This window comes from Notothenia rossii (genome assembly GCF_949606895.1).
Source record: "Notothenia rossii genome assembly, chromosome: 4".
Taxonomy (NCBI): domain Eukaryota; kingdom Metazoa; phylum Chordata; class Actinopteri; order Perciformes; family Nototheniidae; genus Notothenia; species Notothenia rossii.
Window position 1 is genome coordinate 58,997,701 of NC_136902.1, and position 23,002 is coordinate 59,020,702.

The window sequence follows — 23,002 nt, forward strand, 5'->3', positions numbered from 1 at the left end:
TGCACGGAGCAGAAATCAGCAGAGCTGCCTGGACTGAGTGTGTGTGTGTGGATTGGTCAATTTGGACCAATCAGCGGGGGCTTAACGTAACGGCTCCGTGGACGTAACGTAACGGCTCCACGGATTGGCCCATTTAGTTCCGGGTACGTGCTATCGTAAGCACGTACCCGGAAGAATCCATTTTCTGTGTTAGAGTTTTACTCGCTACAGGGTGTACTTTAAGGGTTTTGACTCTGCACACCGTTTACATGCAGAAAAACCTTCATAACACACAAGGGGACGGGTAATAACCGGGAAAGCATGACATGTCACCTTTATTAACCACCGTAACTGAAAGGCTGCCTGCCAAAAGTATACATTCAGCCACGTGATTTGCAAACTCTCGCGAGAGTTTTACAGAAGACGGATCCTTTCTAGCCATAACCTTGCGGTCTCAACATCTTAACACAAGCTGTTCACGTTTAGCTTTGACATTAAACACTTCAGTGAATACCCTGTGAATGTCTGAAGCTTTTCCATGTCTTAAAAACCGTGGTTGCTAAAAGGTGGCTAAATGAGACTGAGAATAAACGTCATCACGCTGAAATGTAGCCGCCTTTAGCTTAGCGGTGTTGATGTGCAGTCATGTGACCGTAGTTTGTCTTGAGCATTACATCAGTTATTTACTTCTTGAATTCAACTATTATAAAAGTGATGTTAATATGTGGAGATTATCCCGCTTAACAAAACATTTAAATTTGTTTTCCAAAGATATTATTTTCTGCAATATTCCAAAATCCAATGGAAAACCCCCATTTTTTTGTCGAGGGAGCCCTTAGGCGCTTTCACACCGCAGTACTTTTCCCACAAAGGTTCATGAGAACTTAGTTCTCATGAACTAAGTACAGATCGCGTTCACACCGGAATCTCTAAATGAAGCCGCTGACGTCACTTCTTCTTCTTTGGGTTTACTGGCAGGCCGCAAACAACTTCACGGCGTATACTGCCACCCCAAGTCCCCGGAGTAATGGGGACTGGCTACATACACAATATGTCATCACTGCACCACTCTATGTAGATTTACTTACTAAAATCTGAAGGGTCAACAGCGGACGGTGAATACATCACTGATGAAACCACATGTGTTAAAACCTTCATTGACACCTTTGGAAATGTGACCTTTATAAAGATAACTCGGTATGGGGTCTGTTATCATTCCGGTTCAAACGTTTTGGAGAGCAAAACATTTTATTACTAACACTGGAATAGTTCAATTTGTATATTATTATACAGAAACTAACTGCTTTACAAAAACAAAATGATACAATATCACATGTATGTACAGTGTAGTAAATATACCATCTCAAATTGTATTTACAATTATCACACATACTGCAATAAAACAAAACTCAGACTATTACTCTACAGACATTAGATTTTGCATAACATCAAATAAAACATGCCACATTTTGAGGTTTTTCATCTTTACAAACCCATGACTGTTTTTAAATTAGTGCAAGTCAACCACTTGTTTAAGAGGTTATGGATACATAATCCTTAATATTTCATTCACACACAAGTCAAACTAGAACCCGGAAACGATGGAATCTGCGAACACGGCGCTCAAATAAACCAGACAACAGATTTTTCCTGGTTGTCTTGTTAAAGGTACAGCCACTGATCTGTAATTCAAGGTTTGTTTCAGAGGGAAATCAGTGAGTGTAGCTTTAAGAACAGTTAGACGGTGAGAAGAGACGATGGATTGAGTTTAACGATGAGACAGTTCTATGGAATCTGACACTGAAATCTGAACAAAAATGAACCATCACAATTCCTGCGAGTTGGGCTTTAGATCCTAATCCTGAATTTAGATCCTAATCCTGAATTTTTAGATCCTAACCATGAATTTTAATTGCTAATCCCAAATTGTTTTCCTAATTGTAAATTTTGTTTCTAATCCTGAAGTTTAGATACTAATCCTGACCCAAACTGGGCCTTTACTGTCTCTTTGTGTGAGTTCATTACTCTGCTCTAAACATCTTGCGTCAGAAAACATTAACGACATAAAGGTGATAAAACTTCATGCTTGATTCCTGACTAGGGTTAGGCCTATTTACATGAGGAGGAGGGCTAATGTTGAATTAAATAATACTTTGGCCAGTCAGCATAGTCCAGCTCTTTCGCAATCAAAGTTAAAAACATAGTTTGGAAAACCTTTTACACAAATAAAATGTTGATGTGTCATTTTTTGGGGCCTTTTTAAGCGTCAGTATGCTTTAAACCAGGTGCTAGTTGATGATTGGTTGTTTAAAGACGTTGGACCAATTTATCTGATAAACTGGAACCTGGATTAATGAATTATGGGTTGTTAGTTGTAGTCTTCCCTTTATGTCATTCTTTGAGATTGAATGACTGTGCTAAGGCTGTCTCTAATCAAAATGTCGCTTTCCGTGGAATTTATCTAATGATTATGTGTTTACTGAATGGACAGGAGAAAATAACATCCCGACGACTACAATACAAGAAAAACAAATCAGTAGTGAACTGATCGACGAGTGTTTCCATTAAGTACCATGAACACTGAGAATGGTGAGAAACAATGTGCGACTGAATAAAGTCAGACTTTTTCAACAATACTCAACTGTTGCCATGCATAGATGTTAGGGCGGGACAGAGGAGCCCTGCTGAGCTGTGGGTGGAGGCTGTGGGTGGAGCACTGATCTACAGTCCCTTTCTAAATTGCTCACCCTAACCCTAAAAACCATGTGACTTTTTCCATGTTGTGCCACTGGTTCCCATTACCAAACACCATGACTGCTGTTGGCTAAGGGCATTATTGTGGCATGGTAACGAGGTTGAACCCTTAGGGATTAACATATGTAGTGTGGACCACCATTTTAATCAGCTGAAAGACAGACATAGCATTAAAGATGGCCGATGTAGGCGCTGGGTTCACAAGCCTATGTTTTGTCAGTTTGCACTGTGTTACCATTAGCGCTTAAAAACTAAAAGGATGGAATTTTCCGAGGTGGATTAGCTACGTCTAGCGAGTTTAAACTCTCTGAAAGTAGTTTTGAGAATCATCATGGAAATCTATACATTATCTAAAACACTACACCGTGCTGATTTGACAGTTTATGTGTGGAAACGATATCTTTCTTGGGACAGCATTCTTCAAATGCACCCAGAAATGTGCAGAACAGGCCTGTGGGACAGAAATTCGGAGGCATTGGCAACCTGCGTTATTATTACTGAAACTCTTTAAAGGAAAAACCTCAATTGAGGACTTCATCAACGGATCCCTGCCTCCTGTAGGGTGGAGCAGGGTGGAGGAGCTCTGAGTCAGCGTTTCTGTCACCTTTTACATCTTTCCCATTATTCCAGTAAAATGTAACAATTATAGAAATCTTCCTCTTCTTTCAGGGTGTGCAGCTTTTAGCTCTAGCAGGAAGTGAAAAATGACTTACCACCAAATGTTTTTACATTATTTGATCGTATATTTTCAGGTCAGTTTATGTAAGCCTGACATATATTTAAGAGTCATGACTTTATTCATTTTTAGTGTTACCGGAAAGAACAGTTTGTAAAAACAAGGGTGACTTATTAGCTTTTTCCTCACACTCTCCATGCTGTTTTGACAGGAACAGGAAGGGGTTGAATTGGCTTAAGTTGTTAAATAATAATACATTATAGAACACAATGTGATTTAAAAAAAAAAAAAGTTTGACAATTCCGATAATACGTAGTCCTGACAAACTGTGTCAAAGCCTCGTAGGCTACATGCTTCCTTCGAAGAGCCCACAGGAGAGTGTGTGTGTGTGTGTGTGTGTGTGTGTGTGTGTGTGTGTGTGTGTGTGTGTGTGTGTGTGTGTGTGTGTGTGTGTGTGTGTGTGTGTAATTAGAGCAAACGTCAATGTGTCCACTGCCTCTTTTCTATTCAAATAGTCATAGGAGGTAGCCAACAGTAGCTCACTTTCCGTGTTACCGGGCAGATTAGGAGTTCATATTGCACCGCGCTGACACTGATGTACAAATGAAACAAAGTGTGTGGTTGACAAAGGAGATTCAGAGTTGAGGATTATTGCCTATTACACAATTTTCCTTGTCACTGTGTAAACAAATTAAAACGCAATGCTGCTGAAAACACAGTTCGTACTAAAATAACTGACATTATACAGCTACATAAAAAGAGACGCGCACGAAAACAAACAAAAAAAGCTTGGAGCTATTTACACACGTACATTTCCCCCTAGTGTTTTGCGATCTTCTCGTTCATAAGTGTTTGAAAAGAAGATTTTTGGAAAGTGTAGCGCTATCTAGCTGTACAGGATAAATACTTTCAGGCAACAGGGTATATGGATGATTGTATATTAGACGATCGTTTGGAGGCCCGTCGTGATGCGGCTCGCGTGGTGATATGGACGGCTCGCCTCCATAATTAGTACCTGTTCTTTGTCTTTCACTTTTACTTTACAAATTGTACACATTGAAAAACCCTGACAAAGGCACACCATGGAGAAAAACATCAACATCTAAATCAGCACTAAGGACTAGTTATACATAATCTGTCTATGTAAAATATGTACAGGACTGGGAGAGGTGGGCCCAGGTGTCCGAGCAGGCCCCCCCCCCCCCCCCCCCTCCACTGTTGCTGTCATTTGGTCCCTCTCACTGACACAGGAGTGTTTAGTCAAAAGGAAGGCCAAAGAACGGATCCAACTTTAGCATAAAGACAGAGTTTCACTTCCTGTTTCCTCCCTGTCCAAACTGAACCTGCTTTCCCATCAGGCTTAGGGGCATTTTTCCCCCAATAGTTTCACAAGAGTGAACTCGACCCGACTCTACCCTGCTGCTGAATATCTGTGAAGACAACATCCACTGCAGAGAACCGGAACTACTCCAACGAAAAGATTCTCCTCCACCGTGCGCTGTCACAAATGAAATACATCTCAAGCAGCACTAAATGTGTTAATATTCCTCCTCGATGCCCAACTGAAAAGTTTTCACGCCAGGGGAAACAACCGTTAAGAAGGAGGAGGAAACAAACAGAGTAAGAGATGGAGTGCAGCGTGAGCCCCCAGCGGGCAGGAGGAGGAGGAGGGTTCTCCGATCACACGATCTTCTTGATGCTCGGCCTCTTGAAACTGCCCGCGCTGCGCTGCTTCTGCACCTGACTGGCCGATCCGTGGCGAGTGCGCCCCCCGCTGGAGAGGGCGGAGCTGGGGGACAGCTGGACGTTCTCCTTATCCACACCTGGAGGGGCACAAGGGGGTGGGGGTAAGGACCGAACCAAACAGTGTGGATTATGTGTTTTTGTAAATGCCGTTTCTGTATATTAATATAGAAACTGAACTATGTAATAATGCATGACAAAAGGAAGCCCAAACTGTGATTTATTATGATTTTTCTTAATCCATTTATATTTTTGAGGATAATCTCAACATACTAACCAGAGGTCGTGTTAACCGAATATTTTCTGTCTATGACGGATTTTTTTTTAACAATTTCGAAAAAATCTGAAAGCAGTTTTTGACAGATTAGAACAAACTAGGAACAGCGCCAAAGCTTCCCCGCAGTGAGGCTCCTGTGTTAAGGATGCCCGCCAAAAAGGAAAGGATATAGTTTCCAAACCTAACTTTGCCGTACAAATCATTGAAATGTCTGGGAGTTTTGGCTTTACGCTGTGAGCGCTCCAGTGGGCTTGTGTGTGTCTGTGTGTCTCTCTCTCTCTCACTCACTCACTCTCACTCTCACTCAGAGAGATATATATAGAACAAATATATAGTTCTAGCCCTGAAGATTTAGATGTGACCTTGATAAGACTATCTGAAAGGTCAAAGGGTTAACGGACGGAGAACGTGAGAGCCTGAGTGTGTGTGCATGTGTGTTACCTGGGGAGTGCTGCGAGGTGGCCAGGGAGGTCATGGAGTTGGACAGGTTGAGATTGGCAGTGATGCTGAGCTGGCTCTGGCTGGTGGGGGGGTAGGGGGAGGTGGGCGTCCTCAGCTGCTCCTCCCCCCGCTCCTCGTCCGCCGCCGGCAGGTAGCTGTCAATCAACGCCTCCAGGAACTTGACGATCAGCTCGGCGTAGTCCGGTATCTGTGTTTGCTGCAGGAGGGGCATGTTTTTAAATATACCTAGTAAGTGAATCACATAATAAAATGATCATATCGTGATTTTCTTAGGAGGATCTGTACAAAACAAAGATTTTTTATGAAGACTGTAGAATATAGGGATTTCTCGGCAGCTCTACAACACTTCATTCAGATATTTAAACACATTTTACCTGAAGCAAATATTGCACTTAGTGCGATTTGGATATTGTAATAGTTAATTTGGAAATATTTACATACATTTTGGAGTCCTAATATATATACACTGTATTTTAATCCTGTTAATTTACATTGTATATGTATTTCACATTTCTGAGGTACTACTGGTTTCAGTATTAACAGAAAACTCAGCTTTAAACATTGTTCATCCCTTCTGTGTGTGTCTGTGCGTGTGTGTCTGTGAGTGCGTGCGTGCGTGCATGCGTGTGTGTGTGTGTGCGTGTGTGGTGTATATCACCCTAACAATTGGCAGGGTGGTTGCGCCACAGTTAGAGATGTCCCGATCCGATCACGTGATTGGGGATCGGAGCCGATCACGTGATTTTCAAAATATCGGAATCGGGAGGGGAAAAAAATCGGGGATCGGGATTTTTTTTATTTTTTTTTATTAAATACTTTTTTTTACATTTTGTATTCAATGTTACAAAACAAAAATGACCATGTTCAAGTCTTAAAGTCATCCTGAGGCCTTAGTTTTGGTTTCAAATTACAGAACATCATGTATGTGTTGCTTCTTTATGGCTTGTTTTCATAGACCTGGTTGCTTATTTCTCTCAAATCTGACAACAGAGTGGGCAGGGCGCAGTGTCTAATTGTAGCAGCAAGCTAACGAGTACTGAAAGCTTTATTTTGTTTTGATCCAATGCTGCACAACTGAACTGATCCAATGCTGCTGTGAAAGAAAGAAGCTATATCCATGTTGGATAGAATATCCAATTTAAATAAAAAAATAACCTTAAGGGACAACTTGAATGCTTTTTTTTCTCTTAATGCATTGCATAAAGATCGGATCGGGAAAAATCGGTATCGGCAAATTGTCAAAATCAAATGATCGGAATCGGATCGGGAGCAAAAAAAGGTGATCGGGACATCCCTAGCCACAGTAATTGCTTAGTAAGCTGAATTTCTCCTGCGTGGCAGCCAAGGGCGCCTCAGGGAAAATAATAAATAAATAAAAGAAGCAAAATAATCGTTCACACCTTAGAGAAGGGTCCGGCAAACCTCCAGAGTCCATTAAAGCCGAAGCCTGTGAAATGAAAGGGGGGGGGAGAAGGGGGAGGAGGGGAGGCAGGGTGAGCACACTTACTTAAAAAGACACACTGATATCCACCTACATTAACTGTCACAGTCTTAGGTCACTTCCTGTGTGGGGAAAAAGACTCATTTCAATACACTGTCCTCTTTCGAATAAAGGCACAAATAACGAAAGTAAATGAATGGCCTGTGCAGAATGTGAAAATGTCAGCATTTATTACTCTGTAGGTAGGAGGGCTGGTACTGGGGGGGCGACTCCTCGTGGTAGACCACGCTCTGGACGATGCCGTGGACCGGGTTCAGGAGGTTGGTGTCCTGGCACATGGACAGCACCGTGTTGATCTTAGAGTCCAGCAGGTTGTGGCTGAGGAGGAGACGTGCACACAGACACGTTAATGTGACATCTCTATGAACGCTGCTCTATATATATATATATATATATATATATATATAAATATATATATATTTATATGCCTGAGCAGGGGTTAGCTGCTTGGACACAATTGGACCTATACATATTCTAACAGCACAAGTATGTTTAGATTTTGACAGTGTGGTTTACTAGTAGTTACAGTGGGGCAAAAAAGTATTTAGTCAGCCACCAATTATGCAAGTTCTCCCACTCAAAAAGATGAGAGGCCTGTAATTTTCATCCTAGGTATACCTCAACTATGAGAGACAAAATGAGAAGAAAAAAATCCAGAAAATCACATTGTCTGATTTTTTAAGAATTTATTTGCAAATTATGGTGGAAAATAAGTATTTGGTCACCTACAAACAAACAAGATTTCTGGCTCTCACAGAACTGTAACTTCTTCTTTAAGAGCCTCCTCTGTCCTCCACTTGTTAAGTGTATTAAGGGCACCTGTTTGAACTCGTTATAAGTATAAAAGACACCTGTCCACAACCTCAAACAGTCACACTCCAAACTCCACTAGGGCCAAGACCAAAGAGCTGTCAAAGGACACCAGAAACACAATTGTAGACCTGCACCAGGCTGGGAAGACTGAATCTGCAATAGGTAAGCAGCTTGGTGTGAAGAAATCAACTGTTGGAGCAATTATTAGAAAACGGAAGACATACAAGACCACTGATAATCTCCCTCGATCTGGGGCTCCAAGCAAGATCTCACCCCGTGGGGTCAAAATGATCACAAGAACGGTGAGCAAAAATCCCAGAACCACACGGGGGGACCTAGTCAATGACCTGCAGAGAGCTGGGACCAAAGTAACAAAGGCTACCATCAGTAACACACTACGCCGCCAGGGACTCAAATCCTGCAGTGCCAGACGTGTCCCCTTGCTTAAGCCAGTACATGTCCAGGCCCGTCTGAAGTTTGCTAGAGAGCATTTAGATGATCCAGAAGAGGATTGGGAGAATGTCATATGGTCAAATGAAACCAAAATAGAACTTTTTGGTAAAAACTCAACTAGACGTGTTTGGAGGAGAAAGAATGCTGAGTTGCATCCAAAGAACACCATACCTACTGTGAAACATGGGGGTGGAAACATCATGCTTTGGGACTGTTTTTCTGCAAAGGGACCAGGACGACTGATCCGTGTAAAGGAAAGAATGAATGGGGCCATGTATCGTGAGATTTTGAGTGACAACCTCCTTCCATCAGCAAGGGCATTGAAGATGAAACGTGGCTGGGTCTTTCAGCATGACAATGATCCCAAACACACCGCCCGGGCAACGAAGGAGTGGCTTCGTAAGAAGCATTTCAAGGTCCTGGAGTGGCCTAGCCAGTCTCCAGATCTCAACCCCATAGAAAATCTTTGGAGGGAGTTGAAAGTCTGTGTTGCCCAGCGACAGCCCCTAGAGGAGATCTGCATGGAGGAATGAGCCAAAATACCAGCAAGAGTGTGTGAAAACCTTGTGAAGACTTACAGAAAACGTTTGACCTCTGTCATTGCCAACAAAGGGTATATAACAAAGTATTGAGATGAACTTTTGTTATTGACCAAATACTTATTTTCCACCATCATTTGCAAATAAAATCTTTAAAAATCAGACAATGTGATTTTGTGTTTTTTTTCTCATTTTGTCTCTCATAGTTGAGGTATACCTAGGATGAATTTTTTTTTTTCAATTGTGTAGCAGTCAGTTTATAATTTTGGCAGCACTGTTGAGCATTTTGAAAATGTATTTTCATGCCTCTGTGCAAGGCTTAGTCTTTCTATCTTTATAGCCAGCGGTGTAAAGTAACCAAGTTCATAAACTCAAGTACTATATTTGGGTAAAATGTTGACATACTTTTGACTTTACTTAAGTATTTCAATGTTTTGCTACTTTGTTCTTCTTCTCCTCTACAGTTCAGAGGTACATTTTATGTAATCCCTTTAGTTACTTTACAGATGTGGATGAATGATGTGAAATATAATCAAGTGTTAAATCAGACTTTAGTTCCACATGGAGTAAATCCACAAGCTACCCTGCAGTATACAAAGTAATTCAAATTAGCTGCACCTTTACCAGCTTTGAGAACACTTTCATGATCAATCATTATAAAAAATATCATATATATTATTCTGAAATGGACCAATCTGCACAATGAGTACTTTTACTGTCGCTACTTTCACTATATTTAGATGAGAATACTTTTCTACTTTCACTTGAGGAACATTTTGAATGCAGGACTTTTACTGTGATAGAGTATTCCTACACTCTGGTACTTTACTAGAGTACAAGATCTGAGTACTTCTACTTTCACTCAAGTACAAGACCTGAATACTTCTACTTTTACTCAAGTACAAGATCTGAGTACTTCTACTTTTACTCTATTACAATATCTATACTTATACAACCTCTGTTTATAGCCTATGAAAAAAACTATTAGAAAACGAAGGCAAAAGCTAACATTAGCAGATAGTGACAATGTATGCTAGCTAGTTAGCTCAAAAACGTTTCAGTGCACATCACGCTCTGCCGCTCCGACAGGAAGCTCTGCTCTGAACACCTGAACGGCCCGTTCTAACAGCTGTTCACCAGCGGTCCAGTCTGTGCCACAGTGACTCCGGACCACACAGTTACTGTTAACGAACGCACCATAGGTAATGTAGCTGCTGGAGTTAGACCCTCATCGCAGAGCAGCAGAGTTCAGCCGACAGGCAGGAAGACACGAGCATACAGCTCACGCTTCATATATTAAAAAATAACACCATGCGCAGCTCGCAACCGCAGATTATTTCGGCGATTCGATTAAATGTAAATCATATTTGATGCAACTTTTGTTACATTTCCATGACTTTTCCAAAACTTTGGGAAAAATATTGTTTTCCATAACTTTTCCAGGGCCTGGAATTTTTGCATTTTTAATTTCCATGACTTTTCCAGGTTTTCAATGACCGTACGAACCCTGGTTATGTCATGTATATTTGTTAAGACTTGTCTAACATTACAGACCAGTCTAAAGTGGTCCAAACCTGATCCAGACTGAAGTGGACGAGTAAAGACTCGCGGAACGAGAGCACCAACAGGGGCAGCAGCATGACCAGAACTCATACAGAGTCCACCTGATCAGACTAAAGATGAGTTTGACTTACATCACATCCCTTGTTTGGTTTCAGTTCCTAAGAACCTGGGACCACCTCTACATTAAACTCTAAAAAGAACCCGCCCAAAATAAATCTAACTCCGATCATCAGAGTACAACCTAACCTCGGGAATTGTTTTTGGCTACTTACACGACTGGAAACATCTTTGGGAAGACGACGCTAGCTTCGGCCAAGTACTCGTAGAGAATTCTCTGGTCAAAGTCATCAGTGGTGTATTTGACCTGGGTGGCCTGGGAGATCAGAGCAACAGTCATTGATCGACACGTGAAAATAATTTAAAACACAATCACTGTCCTCTATGTGTCCTCACCAGCACAGTGAGCAGCAGAGCCTGGATCTTTGGGTCGGTCAGCACCTCTTCATCCAGCAGGACGTTGGACTCTGATACAGACACCTTGCGAAGATGAGAGTTTGCAATTCTTTGCGTCTCTGTAAAAATAACATGGATTTAGAATTTCTTCTCACAGAAACTGTACCGTATCAAAGGAAAAAGGGATTGCTGCACTCTCACCTATCTCGTAGTCGTTCTCTGCTACACGCCTCATCTTGGGAGGGGTGGTCATACCCGACTCCATCTCTGGTCTCTTTGGTGCTTTAGAGTCTGATATGAGATGATCGAAGCTCTTCCTGGTGCCTGGTAGACAATCAGTCAAAAGTACATTTACAATCTGGATTTTAGGTTTTACTGATGGACACTTCTCTTTAGGAAAGATCAACATGAACAACAAGAGTCATACCCAGGAGCTTCTTTGTGTTGGCCTGCGAGGGCTGGCCCATGTCCAGGCTCATGGACTTGCGAGTTCGGGGGCTGATCTGTCCCACTGTAGGGTAGTGATGGGCTGAGAGGTAGCGCTCTGAGACCTGGGGGGACGTCCACGGCTGAGTCTCACGCAGAGTTCTGAGGAGAATGGACCAAAAGTCAGGGAACAGAACCTGACAACTTATTAAAGGGGACGTATAAGGGGGCTCATTTCAGGCTCATACATCAGGATTTTTAAAATAACATGTTTATATGCTTTAAGGTTTCTTTATTCTCTCTGAATAAACCTGTATTCACTTCCTGTCTCTGTAAGCCCCAAGAAAGCCCAGTCAGATCTGTTCCGACTGCGAAAAATATGTGTAAATGATATATATTTTAATAACCCTGGAAGGAAGGATAGCAAATATGAATGGTTGAATTAGAGGGAGCCCACAAAAATTTACTTAATTTTTTTTATTTTAAAGTAGGGCTGTCAACAACCTCTGAACAATGACAAATATTCTCCTGAATATTTTCAATACAACAACCTGGAACCTCTCTCTCTCTCTTCACTCTCTCACAACCCTGTCTACTTCTCTGCACTGAGCCAGTTGCTCAAACGGACAAGCCTGTTTACAGTTGTCGGCGAAATGCCGCTCCTCTGTCTTCTTAACAGTCAAAGCATGAGACTGAAGTTCCCACCTAGGGTCAAAATAATGCGATGTGCAGTCGACACGTTGGATGCGATCTGAATTATTTCACACAGTCCCTCGTCCTCCACAATGTTAATTGTCCTGCAAGCTGAAGCCACCGCCACCCATTTAGCTATCGCTGTTGAAAGCTTGCTGCTCGTAGACGCCGTGTCCAGGCGTCTCCCCGACAAACTTTCAAAAGTGGTCTGCCGCAAGCGAGCGGCAGGAGCGGGGCTGTCAGCATCAGCTGTGTGCTTGGCTTGCTATTTAAAACACCTTTTTTTGTATCCATATCTCTCGCTAGAATTTCCCACCATTCCAACTAACAACAACAACGTCAAGCCTTTTGGGATCTGAAACTACGGGGTGGGCCGAGGACAAATACACATGCGTTAATCGCACGGTAAAATAATTAGTGGCGTTAAAAAATAATTGCGTTGACGCGTTATTAACTTGACAGCCCTATTTTAAAGTTTTAAGGTTGGTAGACACTTGTGCATGTTATTCACAAGCACTGAAAATATAGTTATTAAAGGATATGTCCCCTGTCAAAAATGAACTATCGAGTCAAATGGATAAAAAAAACAACTAAACCCACTGGAAGACTTCAGAAAAGAAATTAGGAAAGGGTTAAACTTAGGGTCATCTGCATTTTAATTGAGTTTGTTTCATAGTGTGCCTGTTGGGCTGCATTTTGTTGTCGCTGGATCAGACAAGTTGTCCTCTGTTCTGCTCACCTGCAGCTAGGATCATTGATGTGACTTGTGTATGTTTCCATGGGGACCGGGTCCATGGAAAGGTCAGAAATCAGGAGGGACTTCCTGTGTTTGAGGCTGCAGCGACTCCGGACCTCCTCAGATACAGTGAGCAGGGCTGCAGACAACCAGGAGAGATGATGGGGCTCAAGCAGCAACCAAAGCCAAAATGTTGTTTTATAGTTAACTTTTGATCATATTTCTTCCATGACATAATATTGGTGCTATGGGCAGGAGCAGGATAGTGTTGGAAGTTGTGTAAATGTCTCCTAGTGTGTTACGTACCAGCCAGATAGGCCACACTCTGAGTGTTAACCTCAAACTTGTCACATTTCAGATGTTTGCTGATCAGAGCGAGAAGTGTGTGCAGGATTCTCACAGTCCTTGCTACTGTGGTGGCGGAAGGGTGTCTGTAGCCTAGAGACACAAGAAAGACACAAACAGGCCGTCATTAACAAAACACTGATGCAAACCTGTGGAAGATACCATTTAATTAAAACAAAGCTGATGTCTATCAGCAGAAGTTTTCTCTTTACCTTTGAGTAGGTGGCCCACCAGTGCAAAGTTGAAGTTTGCACTGAAGTTGAGGCCCACAAAATGGTCCATCTGCTTGCAGTGCCATTCTAAAGGACGCCGGATCTCCATGAACACTTCCTCTGGACTCTGGATGGGCCAATAAGAGGAGAGGAGAATGAGGAAGCTGTGTTTGGTAATGTCAACAAATCTCATTCCATCATCCACTCATTGTCAAGATACATTAAGAGACGTATCTTAAGGTACTTAATCAGTAAAAAAAAATCAGTCAGTTCTCACCACATTTTCACCTCAGCAGTTTTTCATGTTTTTTCTAGTGTTTACGTCCTACCTCAGGCCTAAGCTCACAACACTTGATGGACCTAATATAAAAAGCATGCAGTCAAGACTGTCAAGAGATGCAGTTACACTGATCAGTGTTTTTGAAGCAGCAGCTGCAGACCTGTATGAGCTTCCTGACACTGTGACCTAAGTTTTTGTGACTATATGTGACCCGCTCTATCGAAATCAGTCGGAAGTCGCAACGGCTCATTTCAAAATAAACGTGGATTATTTTTTCGGGGTTTCGGGTGTTTTGTTTGATTTTAAACAAACAAAGTCTTGGCTTTCAGAAGAGGAAACTTTTATTTCCAAAATCACACGATAAATACATTTTTGAAGCTTGTAAAGGGAAGATGACAGCTCTCACTCGCAATCTGCTCTTCCGCAGCCCCGCTCCCCCTCCCTCCGGCTGAAATTATGAATGTAAGGCGTATAGTAATCATAGATAACAAGGCAGGGTCCGTTACAGTTTTTTAAAAATCTTATTTCAATTAAACAAAGTCTTGGCTTTCAGAATATTAAACTTGTTTCGGCAAATTCAGATGATAAATACAACTTTGAAGCTTGTAACGGAATAATTACAAGCGGAGAACGGAGTAACTTAACGTCACAGCAGGCATAACAACAGCCGGTGTTTCTCGTGAGTGTTTTCCCCGGGAAATAAATGCAAAATCACACACACACACACACACACACACACACACACACACACACACACACACACACACACACACACACACACACACACACACACACACACACACACACACACACACACACACACACACACACACACACACACACACACACACACACACACACACACACACACACACACACACACACACACACACACACACACACACACACACACACACACACACACACACACACACACACTTTCTCAAAATGATGACTCGGTGACAGTCATTATACAATGTGACATATTTCGCTTAATATTTGGAGTACAACAACAATCCTGATATCATTAGAAAGCTAGGAATCGCCTCTTTCCAACAGTGTATTCAACTCAAAATGTGTCTTCGGGTCAATGCGACTGATTTCGATGGAGCAGGTCCCATATGTGTGTGCCGACTTACACATACTTCACATTATGGCTGTCAAAACTTCAAATAAACAAACATATTCCAATGTTTGCTTCTTTCTTTTCCATTTAAGATTTTCAAGTTGCTAAATTTTTTAATGGAATAAAATAAAAATATTGATATATACATTATAAAGTTGAAGTAAAATGTACAAATACATTTTAAAGAAAACAGAAGAAAAAATGAACAAAGAAAATAACTTAAAGTAAAAATGTCCACATAGTGTTAAAATATGTAACATGTATATTGCTATACATCCAGCTGTGTATTGGTATTATACTATGATAACATATATGTATTAGGGAGGCGTGTGGCGCAGTGGACTAGTGCGATGGTGTTGGGATCAGGGGGTCACAGGTTCAAACCCCACTGCAGTCAGCATGTCGTTGTGTCCCTGGGACACTTCACCCCAAATTGCTCCTGTGGGGATTGTCCACAGTATTGAGTAAGTCGCTTTGGATAAAAGCATCTAACAAGTAACATGTACCGGACTATAAGGCGCACCTGAATATAAGCCGCAGCAGCTAAATTGAATGATGTGTACATATATAAGCCGCACTGGACTATAAGCCGCAGGTGTTTTAATGTTTAATTACCATATGTAAGGGTTCGTGCACAGAGGGGATTGTCGGGAAAGAGATGGCTGTTTGAGGAAGCTCCCATTTATTAACATTTCAACAAACAAGTTGCATATTTGCATAACGTGTTCAAGTGTTACCATTTAGTGCAATAGTAGCTACAGAACATGTACTGTGCTGTGTAAAGGTACTGTATCACATAGCGTTTCAGACACACAAACTTTTCAACTTTCAAACTTAAACGGTGCGCTCCCAGCGCACGTACCGGCATTGATCTACAGCAGCGGTTTTCAACCAGTGGTACGGGGACAAACTGTCTCGCTCTCGTAATGTCTGTCTGTCTTGCTCTCGTTCTGTCTCTCGTACCACTCTCGGTTCCACTTTTACTTTTGCGCGCTACCTGTCTCACTCTTTTCCGGCCTCTAGCTTTTCCTGCTGGAACCCGCCGCTGAAAGGTGCGGGTCCGCGGACCGGCCATAGAGCCCATAGAGTTAAAGGTGGTGGACGTTAGCTGTAAAAATCCATAGATTAGCCGCACCGTTATATAAGCCGCAGCGTCGAAAAATGGGAAAAAAGGCGCGGCTTATAGTCCGAAAATTACGGTAATGGTTAGCTTTTAGTTTACACACATTCAGACTGTGAGAAGAGACCCTGTGTGTGTGTGTGTGTGTGTGTGTGTGTGTGTGTGTGTGTGTGTGTGTGTGTGTGTGTGTGTGTGTGTGTGTGTGTGTGTGTGTGTGTGTGTGTGTGTGACCTTGTCGTTGAAGATGCGCATGGTGTCCAGAGTGTGGAGGTTCTGCTCCATCAGGGCAGTGCCAGCAGAGTACAGGTTGACTTCATCCAGCTGCAGCACAGCTACCGCCACCCAGAACAGAGCTTTGTGCATGGGAGACTCCTACAAAACGCACACAGGGGGGTGTTGATTATTGATGTCTTGATATTTAATTTAGCCTAGCATGCTACACTTAAGATAGCTGAAACCTTTGTTCCACCTTACAGTGAATAATGAATGTGACATCTTCTTCTCTTCTAAGGCGGGGTGGGGTCATACAAACTAACCACGAACTCTGATGAAACATTACAGAGGTGAAAACTTAAAAAGGAAACTGCTAAACATAGAGTCTGTGCTTCCTGTGGTGTCTTATTCGCTTTCATTTTCAAACTTTCATTAGTATTGAAAGAGAGTGGGGGCTCTGTACTGTGGCTGCAGGGGGGAGGGGGGGTATGCTGGGTCGTACCTTGCTGAGGAGAGGCTGCAGCTTGGTCAGAGCGATGACTGTGGCTTCTATTAATACTTGGCTGTTGTAATTGTCCGGCCCCTTCAGACAGCTCTCCAGACCCTGTGACGACGAGAGAATTTAAAGAAAAGAGGAGAGAGACGTAGAAAGTCATTAAAAAAAAAAGTAATTTTGGTATTTATTCGTGATGATATCTATCTGCTAATACAAATTATTCCATCATATATTAAATCTTTACTTTTGGTATCTTACTTGTTTTCCCTCACAATAACTTCAATGTAAATGTACTTGATTTGTATTTTTAAGTTCCACAACAGTAAAAACACAAAATGTTTTTCCGAATATGCCCTAGAAAACCGTGGTTCAAAAGGGTTTATGAGTGGATTTGCGCTCTCACCCGGTCGATGCTGAGCAGAGGGCTGGCCTTGCTGAGGATCCGGATGATCTGCTTGATCTGGCCGTGGCTCACCCTCTTACTGATGCAGCCGAACACCACCAGCGCTCTGGGCTGGAGGGAGGGGTTGTACTGGAATGCGAACCTGGAATACAAAAACAGGCATTTGTTGAACGCTGCACGACAGGCTTATTAGCATTGATGAAATCAAATGGAGGCGGTGCATACTTCTGTGCAAGCTCTGTCCACTGGTCTAACCACTTGCAGGCTGGGATGTCCCTCATACAAGCCTAGGACACAAACACAGAGGAAAAAGACTGAAAGACACTGAGAGATTAAGCAACACTTTGACTATATTATGAATCTGAATAAACAGTCTGAAAAAAAACTTTCTTGGATCTTTAGCATTTCATTCATGGAATAAATGCATTTGTGGTGCAGTGGAGTGACAAACTACTGACCTCCATGATCTCCAGTAGGGCCTCTGTGACGGTCTCCAGGGAAGACAGGGCGAACGTCTCCCTCTCGTAGGACCCTGGAGAGAAGGACCGGTCTCTGTAGCTGGAGCGGAAGGCAATGACGGCGGCGGACTTCACTTTGCTGATGCCGAACAGCAGGTAGAACTTGGGCAGGGAGAACTCGGTCAGGCTCAGCCTCAAAACCTGCTTCGTCTCCTCTGAAATCACAGAACACAACAACATAAGAGATTAGTTCTGCCTCGAGAAGTCCTAGCTTCTTTGCTCTGTGACACACTTTTCCCATGCACTGCAAGATTGTTTAACAAATCGTTTGTTTTTTTGAATGTTTGTCTTAAGTGTAAGTCTTTGTATTGTATCATCTTACAACTGATACACAAAAAGACATATTGAACATAAAGAAAAGGTTAATTGCTAGTAAATCAAACTTTACGATGCCATTATAATTCAAAATGTTAACTTAATATTAAAAGTAAAGTTTACTACCTATGTAAAAGTAGTTAAGAATTTGTTAAGATAAACAAATCATTTAAAATGAAATCAGGTCACAACATAGATTTTCGTGAAACTGTATATGGTTAATAATTGGTTTGTAAAATCAATAATAATTATGATTTACTAGTCTTTGGTAATCATAATGATAAGAATATAAATAGTTTGAATGTATGTATCAATAAGCTGTTAATAAAAACGTTACGGATGTTTCAGAATGTAGCTGTTATTGTCCCATAAGATCGGATCTTTATTTTTCTCATCTCATCTGGACTGCTGTTGTAGCGCTGTGAATACCCGGCTGTGGGACAGATAAATGCTTTCTGATTCTGATTTATTATTGACGATCAGCGTAAAGCGTTATCCTTACTGCAACCTCAGGCTGCCGACCAAATCACTGAGCTAGTCCTCACCGCTGAAGTTGAGCTGCGAGCAGGTGCAGAGGGAGTGGATGATGTTGATGACCAAACCGTGGGTGGAGGCCCTCAGAGAGAGCGGCCCCGTGGCTACCAGCAGGGTCACCACGTGGAACAGGTAGGGCAGGTGGGCCGCCACATCCAGAGAGTTGTTGAAGGACAGCATGAGCATGTAGCGTGCCAGGATGGCGATGTCGTCCCACATCAGGTGCTGCTCCAGAGTGGGCGTCGGTGACAGGCACGTCTTGTCAATGATCTTACACATCCGACCAATCACCTGCCACGAAGAATAATTCCAACATTGGAACAATGCAGACAAACTTTCCATTTCAATTTCATAATAACAATGTCTGATGGGAAAAAGAGACATTACTCGCCCTAGTAGTTCCTTTATTTCAGGGGTCTTCGATTATTTTCAGTTTAAGAACACCTCAATTTAAAGAAAGACAGAGCAGGGACCCCCTTACTATAAATGTCTAAAACTGATGAATATTGAACTTAAACATAACGTGTAGTGCCATGAATTAGTATACATTTTTATGGCGCATAAAAAACTAAGCTCTTAAAATAATGATACACACCCATATCCCCTAGTTAGCTAGACATACATACGACATAAAACTGCTCTTTGCCGATTGGCCAACGCTGCTAGGGATAGATGACTGATGCCAAGGATGCTCTGATCAAGGGACCAGATGTAGTCGTATCGATCCACAGAAAGGGTCCGGTTAATTTAACATTGACAAAACACATGAATTTTCCGCCATCAGAAAACACAGTTTTTGAATATTATATTTCATATTTTTGGAGAGCACAAGACTATGGATTCATTACGGCTAAGCTTTCCTCAGTAAAGAAAATAAAAACACGATAACTTTTAATCAAAACAATCATGTTTTAATGAATATATTGTGTTAAATATGGATTTGTGGAGTAAGTAATCGTGTAATTCATAACCTAATCACCCTGTTAGGTTTCTTTCACTACAATGCAAACTTGAACTTGATTTCTTGATCAATGTACTACACTCAAAGCTAGGTAAGCCCACGGTTTACACTGTGCATGTATTTCTAGATATGGAGCGGATGCTTATGACAATATGGCTTTGGTTGCAACTAAATACGACATGGCATATATTCAAGTCTTGGGTGACACAGAGTTCAAGAACAGCAGACAAGGCTTCATTGTGCTCAGTACGCTGTCCTGCCATGACATCAGACAGTAATCGTTAGTATCACACCAGTATAAAAAATGATGTATAATCCCTCAACGATTTACAATTTTCAATGTTGAAGTTCTTAAATTCAGCAACAAATCTTTGGTAAAACAACTCAAAAACACTAAGGAGAACTGCACTTTCACTTCAACACCGAGTGGCTTTTCTTCGTCATAACTCCTCACAATGGCCGCTATTCAGTGCAGGGCTGGAGTCTGCCATAATAGGAGCCGGGGCCTGCCTTTGCTATTGTGTCTGCTGCTGTATGTTGTTGTTTGGATCTAGAGCCCACAGCTGATGGATATTGAGTAAATGAGTTTGAATACTCCAAGTCAGGAGGGATTCACAGCATTGGACTCATTTCTTGCCTTAGTAAGTAAGTATTCTTTACATTGAATGCTGATTTCTAGCAACAGCGTCAACAGAAACTAAACCTCTAATAAGTGTTGAATTCATTCATCTTTGCATTTGGATATGATTTGTACAACCATGTCATGCTGTGATGCACCAGTTTTGGAACCTTTTTTGTTATTCAAGAAGTGTTATTCAAAGTAATGTGACATCACAAAACATTTAATGTTACTAGTATGCCGTCTAAAATGTTGTGATGAACAATAATAGAGCAGATGAGAATAGTGGTATGTGTATGCATTGTTGGATGTTAAACTTAGACCCTGCAAGGTTGTCTGAAGATTTGTATAGTTTTTTTAATGGAGCATTCACATGCACTCTGAGATAAAAACAGGGGAAAAACATTTACTTTTATTAACTTAAGCTGCAGTGAGTGTCTTGCAAAAAGTCAAATAAGATGTCACATACACTTTGGTTCCACTGTGCAATGCTTCTTTGCTATAGGAGTCCCATCCAGTTTAATATTGTAACTGTCACTTTTCTTCACTTTAACAATAATGTCAGTTAGTGTTTGGTTTTGTCGCTCCAAAAGTACATTGTTCCATGGACTATATGCAGCGGTTGTCTATTTTTCCAATTTTATTAAGCAACATCAGGATATTGTCACTCCCCTTAAAGCTTTTTGTGGGTGTTTAATCTTCACACTGAATTTCTTTATCTTCATTACCTTGTACTTTGGAGTAACATAACCTGGATCAGATTTCTTGCCTACATTTTGCATAATTATCACAAAGTTAAGGCCAGAGCTTGCTAGGTAAGATTTTACAGGTTGTTCGAACAGAATTGCTCATTATGAGCATCAGTCATTTTCTGTATCCACTGCTTACTGTGCTCTTTTCTTTAAAGTTCAGTGAAATATTGGCTGGGATAGTTCTAATATCAAAGTCTGGCCAACTTTATCATAAAAAACGAAATACTTCTGATTGGTGTCACACCCCCACTTTAGTGTTGAAACCTGGAGCACCCCAAGGCTCTGTGCTCAGCCCCCCCTGTTCCCACAGTACACCCATGACCAGACCCATCTTTGTTCTTTTTACAAACAAGGATGAGACTTCGCAGCCACAGTCACCCTACAAACACACTTCCCTGATCAGTTGCCTAAAAACCAAGCATGACCATGAAGATTGATCAGATTTTAGTAGAAGTTGACAATAACATGACGTGCTTTTTGAGGTATTGTTGCCTAAGAGGATGTTAAGGATCTTTAGACTTCAGTAAACAAATTCTATCTACGTGCTGGCCACAGGTAACTTTGCAGACAATATTACAGAAAGTGTTAGCTCACCTTGCTTGAGACCAATTTGACATTTCCTGAAGCGAGGGCCACTGCAGTATCAGCCATGACCTCTGCTTTGATGGAGCCTAGGCCTCCTGTGGCACTTGTTTTAATAAAGCTGTCCAACACCACATCCAGCAGGTCGGTTATCTAGAGACACAATGAGAAGGTTAAATGCCAGGTCCTCAATACATTTTTCTTTATTAGACTGTAAGGGTTAGGGAGTCACCTGGCCCAGGCTGCCCCATATTTTAGCCTGGATAGAGGGATACATCTGTTTCTCATTGATCGTCATGGTGATGAGTTTGTCCAAAATGGCGGTGACGCGCTGGCGCTTGGCGTCGTCATTGTGCTTACAGAAACGGACGAGGTTGAGCAGCCAGGGTGTCATGTACTCCAGGCAGAGATGCTTCAGCTCAATGCCTGCAACAGGACAACACTTATCAATACACTTTATTATTAACACATGGTACTCACTTTTCATGATAAAATGAACTTTACTCCAAATGAGGATGAGGCCTTAGGGAACACAATCTTAAAAGTCTTAATGCAGAAATGCGTTTTTCGGCAATTAGATGGAAACACATTTATATTACCCCAAAGTGCATGGGATTAGCATAAAATGGGCATACTGTATCTTTAAAGCGGAGGCTGGTGGGTACTTATGGAACCCATTTCATTCAGAAATCTTAAGCCCATGCCAGTTTTTCCATTGCCAAAATGTTACCTAACCTTTCATACTTTTGAGTCTCCTAACCAGAGGTTGCCCTAGACTTTTTCGCTGCCCGTCATTTTGACGGACAGGATCGTCAAAATCCCCTTCAAAATCCAGTATTACCCGTCGGCCTTTATACAACTCTGACGGGGGGGGGGGGGCACGCTCGTAAACTGTCAACGCTCGTGAACTGTCAACGCTCGTGAACTGTCAACGCTCGTGAACTGTTAGCGCCGTTTTATGCATGCCCACTGCATCTCGCGGGTGCGCGCACAGCGTAAAGCCAAAACTCAGACATTTCAATGATTTGTACTGCAAAGTTAGGTTTGGAAAAGGTATAATTTGGCGGGCATGCATAACACGGCATAACACCGGAGCCTCGCTGCGGGGGAAACTTTGGCGCTGTTCCGAGTTTGTTCTAATCTGTCAAAAATGTCTTTCCGTCATTGTTAAAAAATAGACGGAAAATATTCGGTTAACGCGACCTCTGCTCCTAACCATTAAAGGCCATGTAATGCATCTAACACAGGTGTTTTTTAACATGTAGTTTAGATATCACCAGAATAAAAATAAATAAAAATGTTTAAAGTTTCGTCATAATTAAATGACATATACGTTAAAAACCGATGTTGGTTCCGAAGTTTGCCGAGTACGCCCCCGATCACTCCCGAACGAGCGGTGACGTCACACGTGGCAAACATTGCCATTTGATCAAATCAGTCCAAATGGCAAGCAACGCG

The 23,002-nt window shown here is 41.9% G+C and overlaps 1 protein-coding gene across 1 annotated transcript in view; it reads right to left on the reverse strand.

The window, feature by feature from the left end:
• Positions 1–1,208: 1,208 nt before the first annotated feature.
• nf1a (neurofibromin 1a) overlaps positions 1,209–23,002 on the reverse strand; it is a 117,396-nt gene continuing 95,602 nt past the window's right edge. The window contains exons 29-47 of the mRNA XM_079673791.1: positions 21,777–21,970; positions 21,557–21,697; positions 18,642–18,921; positions 17,722–17,936; positions 17,489–17,550; positions 17,264–17,405; positions 16,867–16,968; positions 16,383–16,523; positions 13,626–13,752; positions 13,375–13,506; positions 13,072–13,207; positions 11,641–11,801; positions 11,415–11,537; positions 11,214–11,332; positions 11,033–11,133; positions 7,568–7,710; positions 7,292–7,338; positions 5,871–6,087; positions 1,209–5,232 (exon numbers count right to left, since the gene is read on the reverse strand). Coding sequence (XP_079529917.1) covers positions 5,090–5,232; positions 5,871–6,087; positions 7,292–7,338; positions 7,568–7,710; positions 11,033–11,133; positions 11,214–11,332; positions 11,415–11,537; positions 11,641–11,801; positions 13,072–13,207; positions 13,375–13,506; positions 13,626–13,752; positions 16,383–16,523; positions 16,867–16,968; positions 17,264–17,405; positions 17,489–17,550; positions 17,722–17,936; positions 18,642–18,921; positions 21,557–21,697; positions 21,777–21,970 — 2,726 coding nt within the window. The 3' untranslated portion in view covers positions 1,209–5,089. The remainder of the gene's footprint in view (positions 5,233–5,870; positions 6,088–7,291; positions 7,339–7,567; positions 7,711–11,032; positions 11,134–11,213; positions 11,333–11,414; positions 11,538–11,640; positions 11,802–13,071; positions 13,208–13,374; positions 13,507–13,625; positions 13,753–16,382; positions 16,524–16,866; positions 16,969–17,263; positions 17,406–17,488; positions 17,551–17,721; positions 17,937–18,641; positions 18,922–21,556; positions 21,698–21,776; positions 21,971–23,002) is intronic.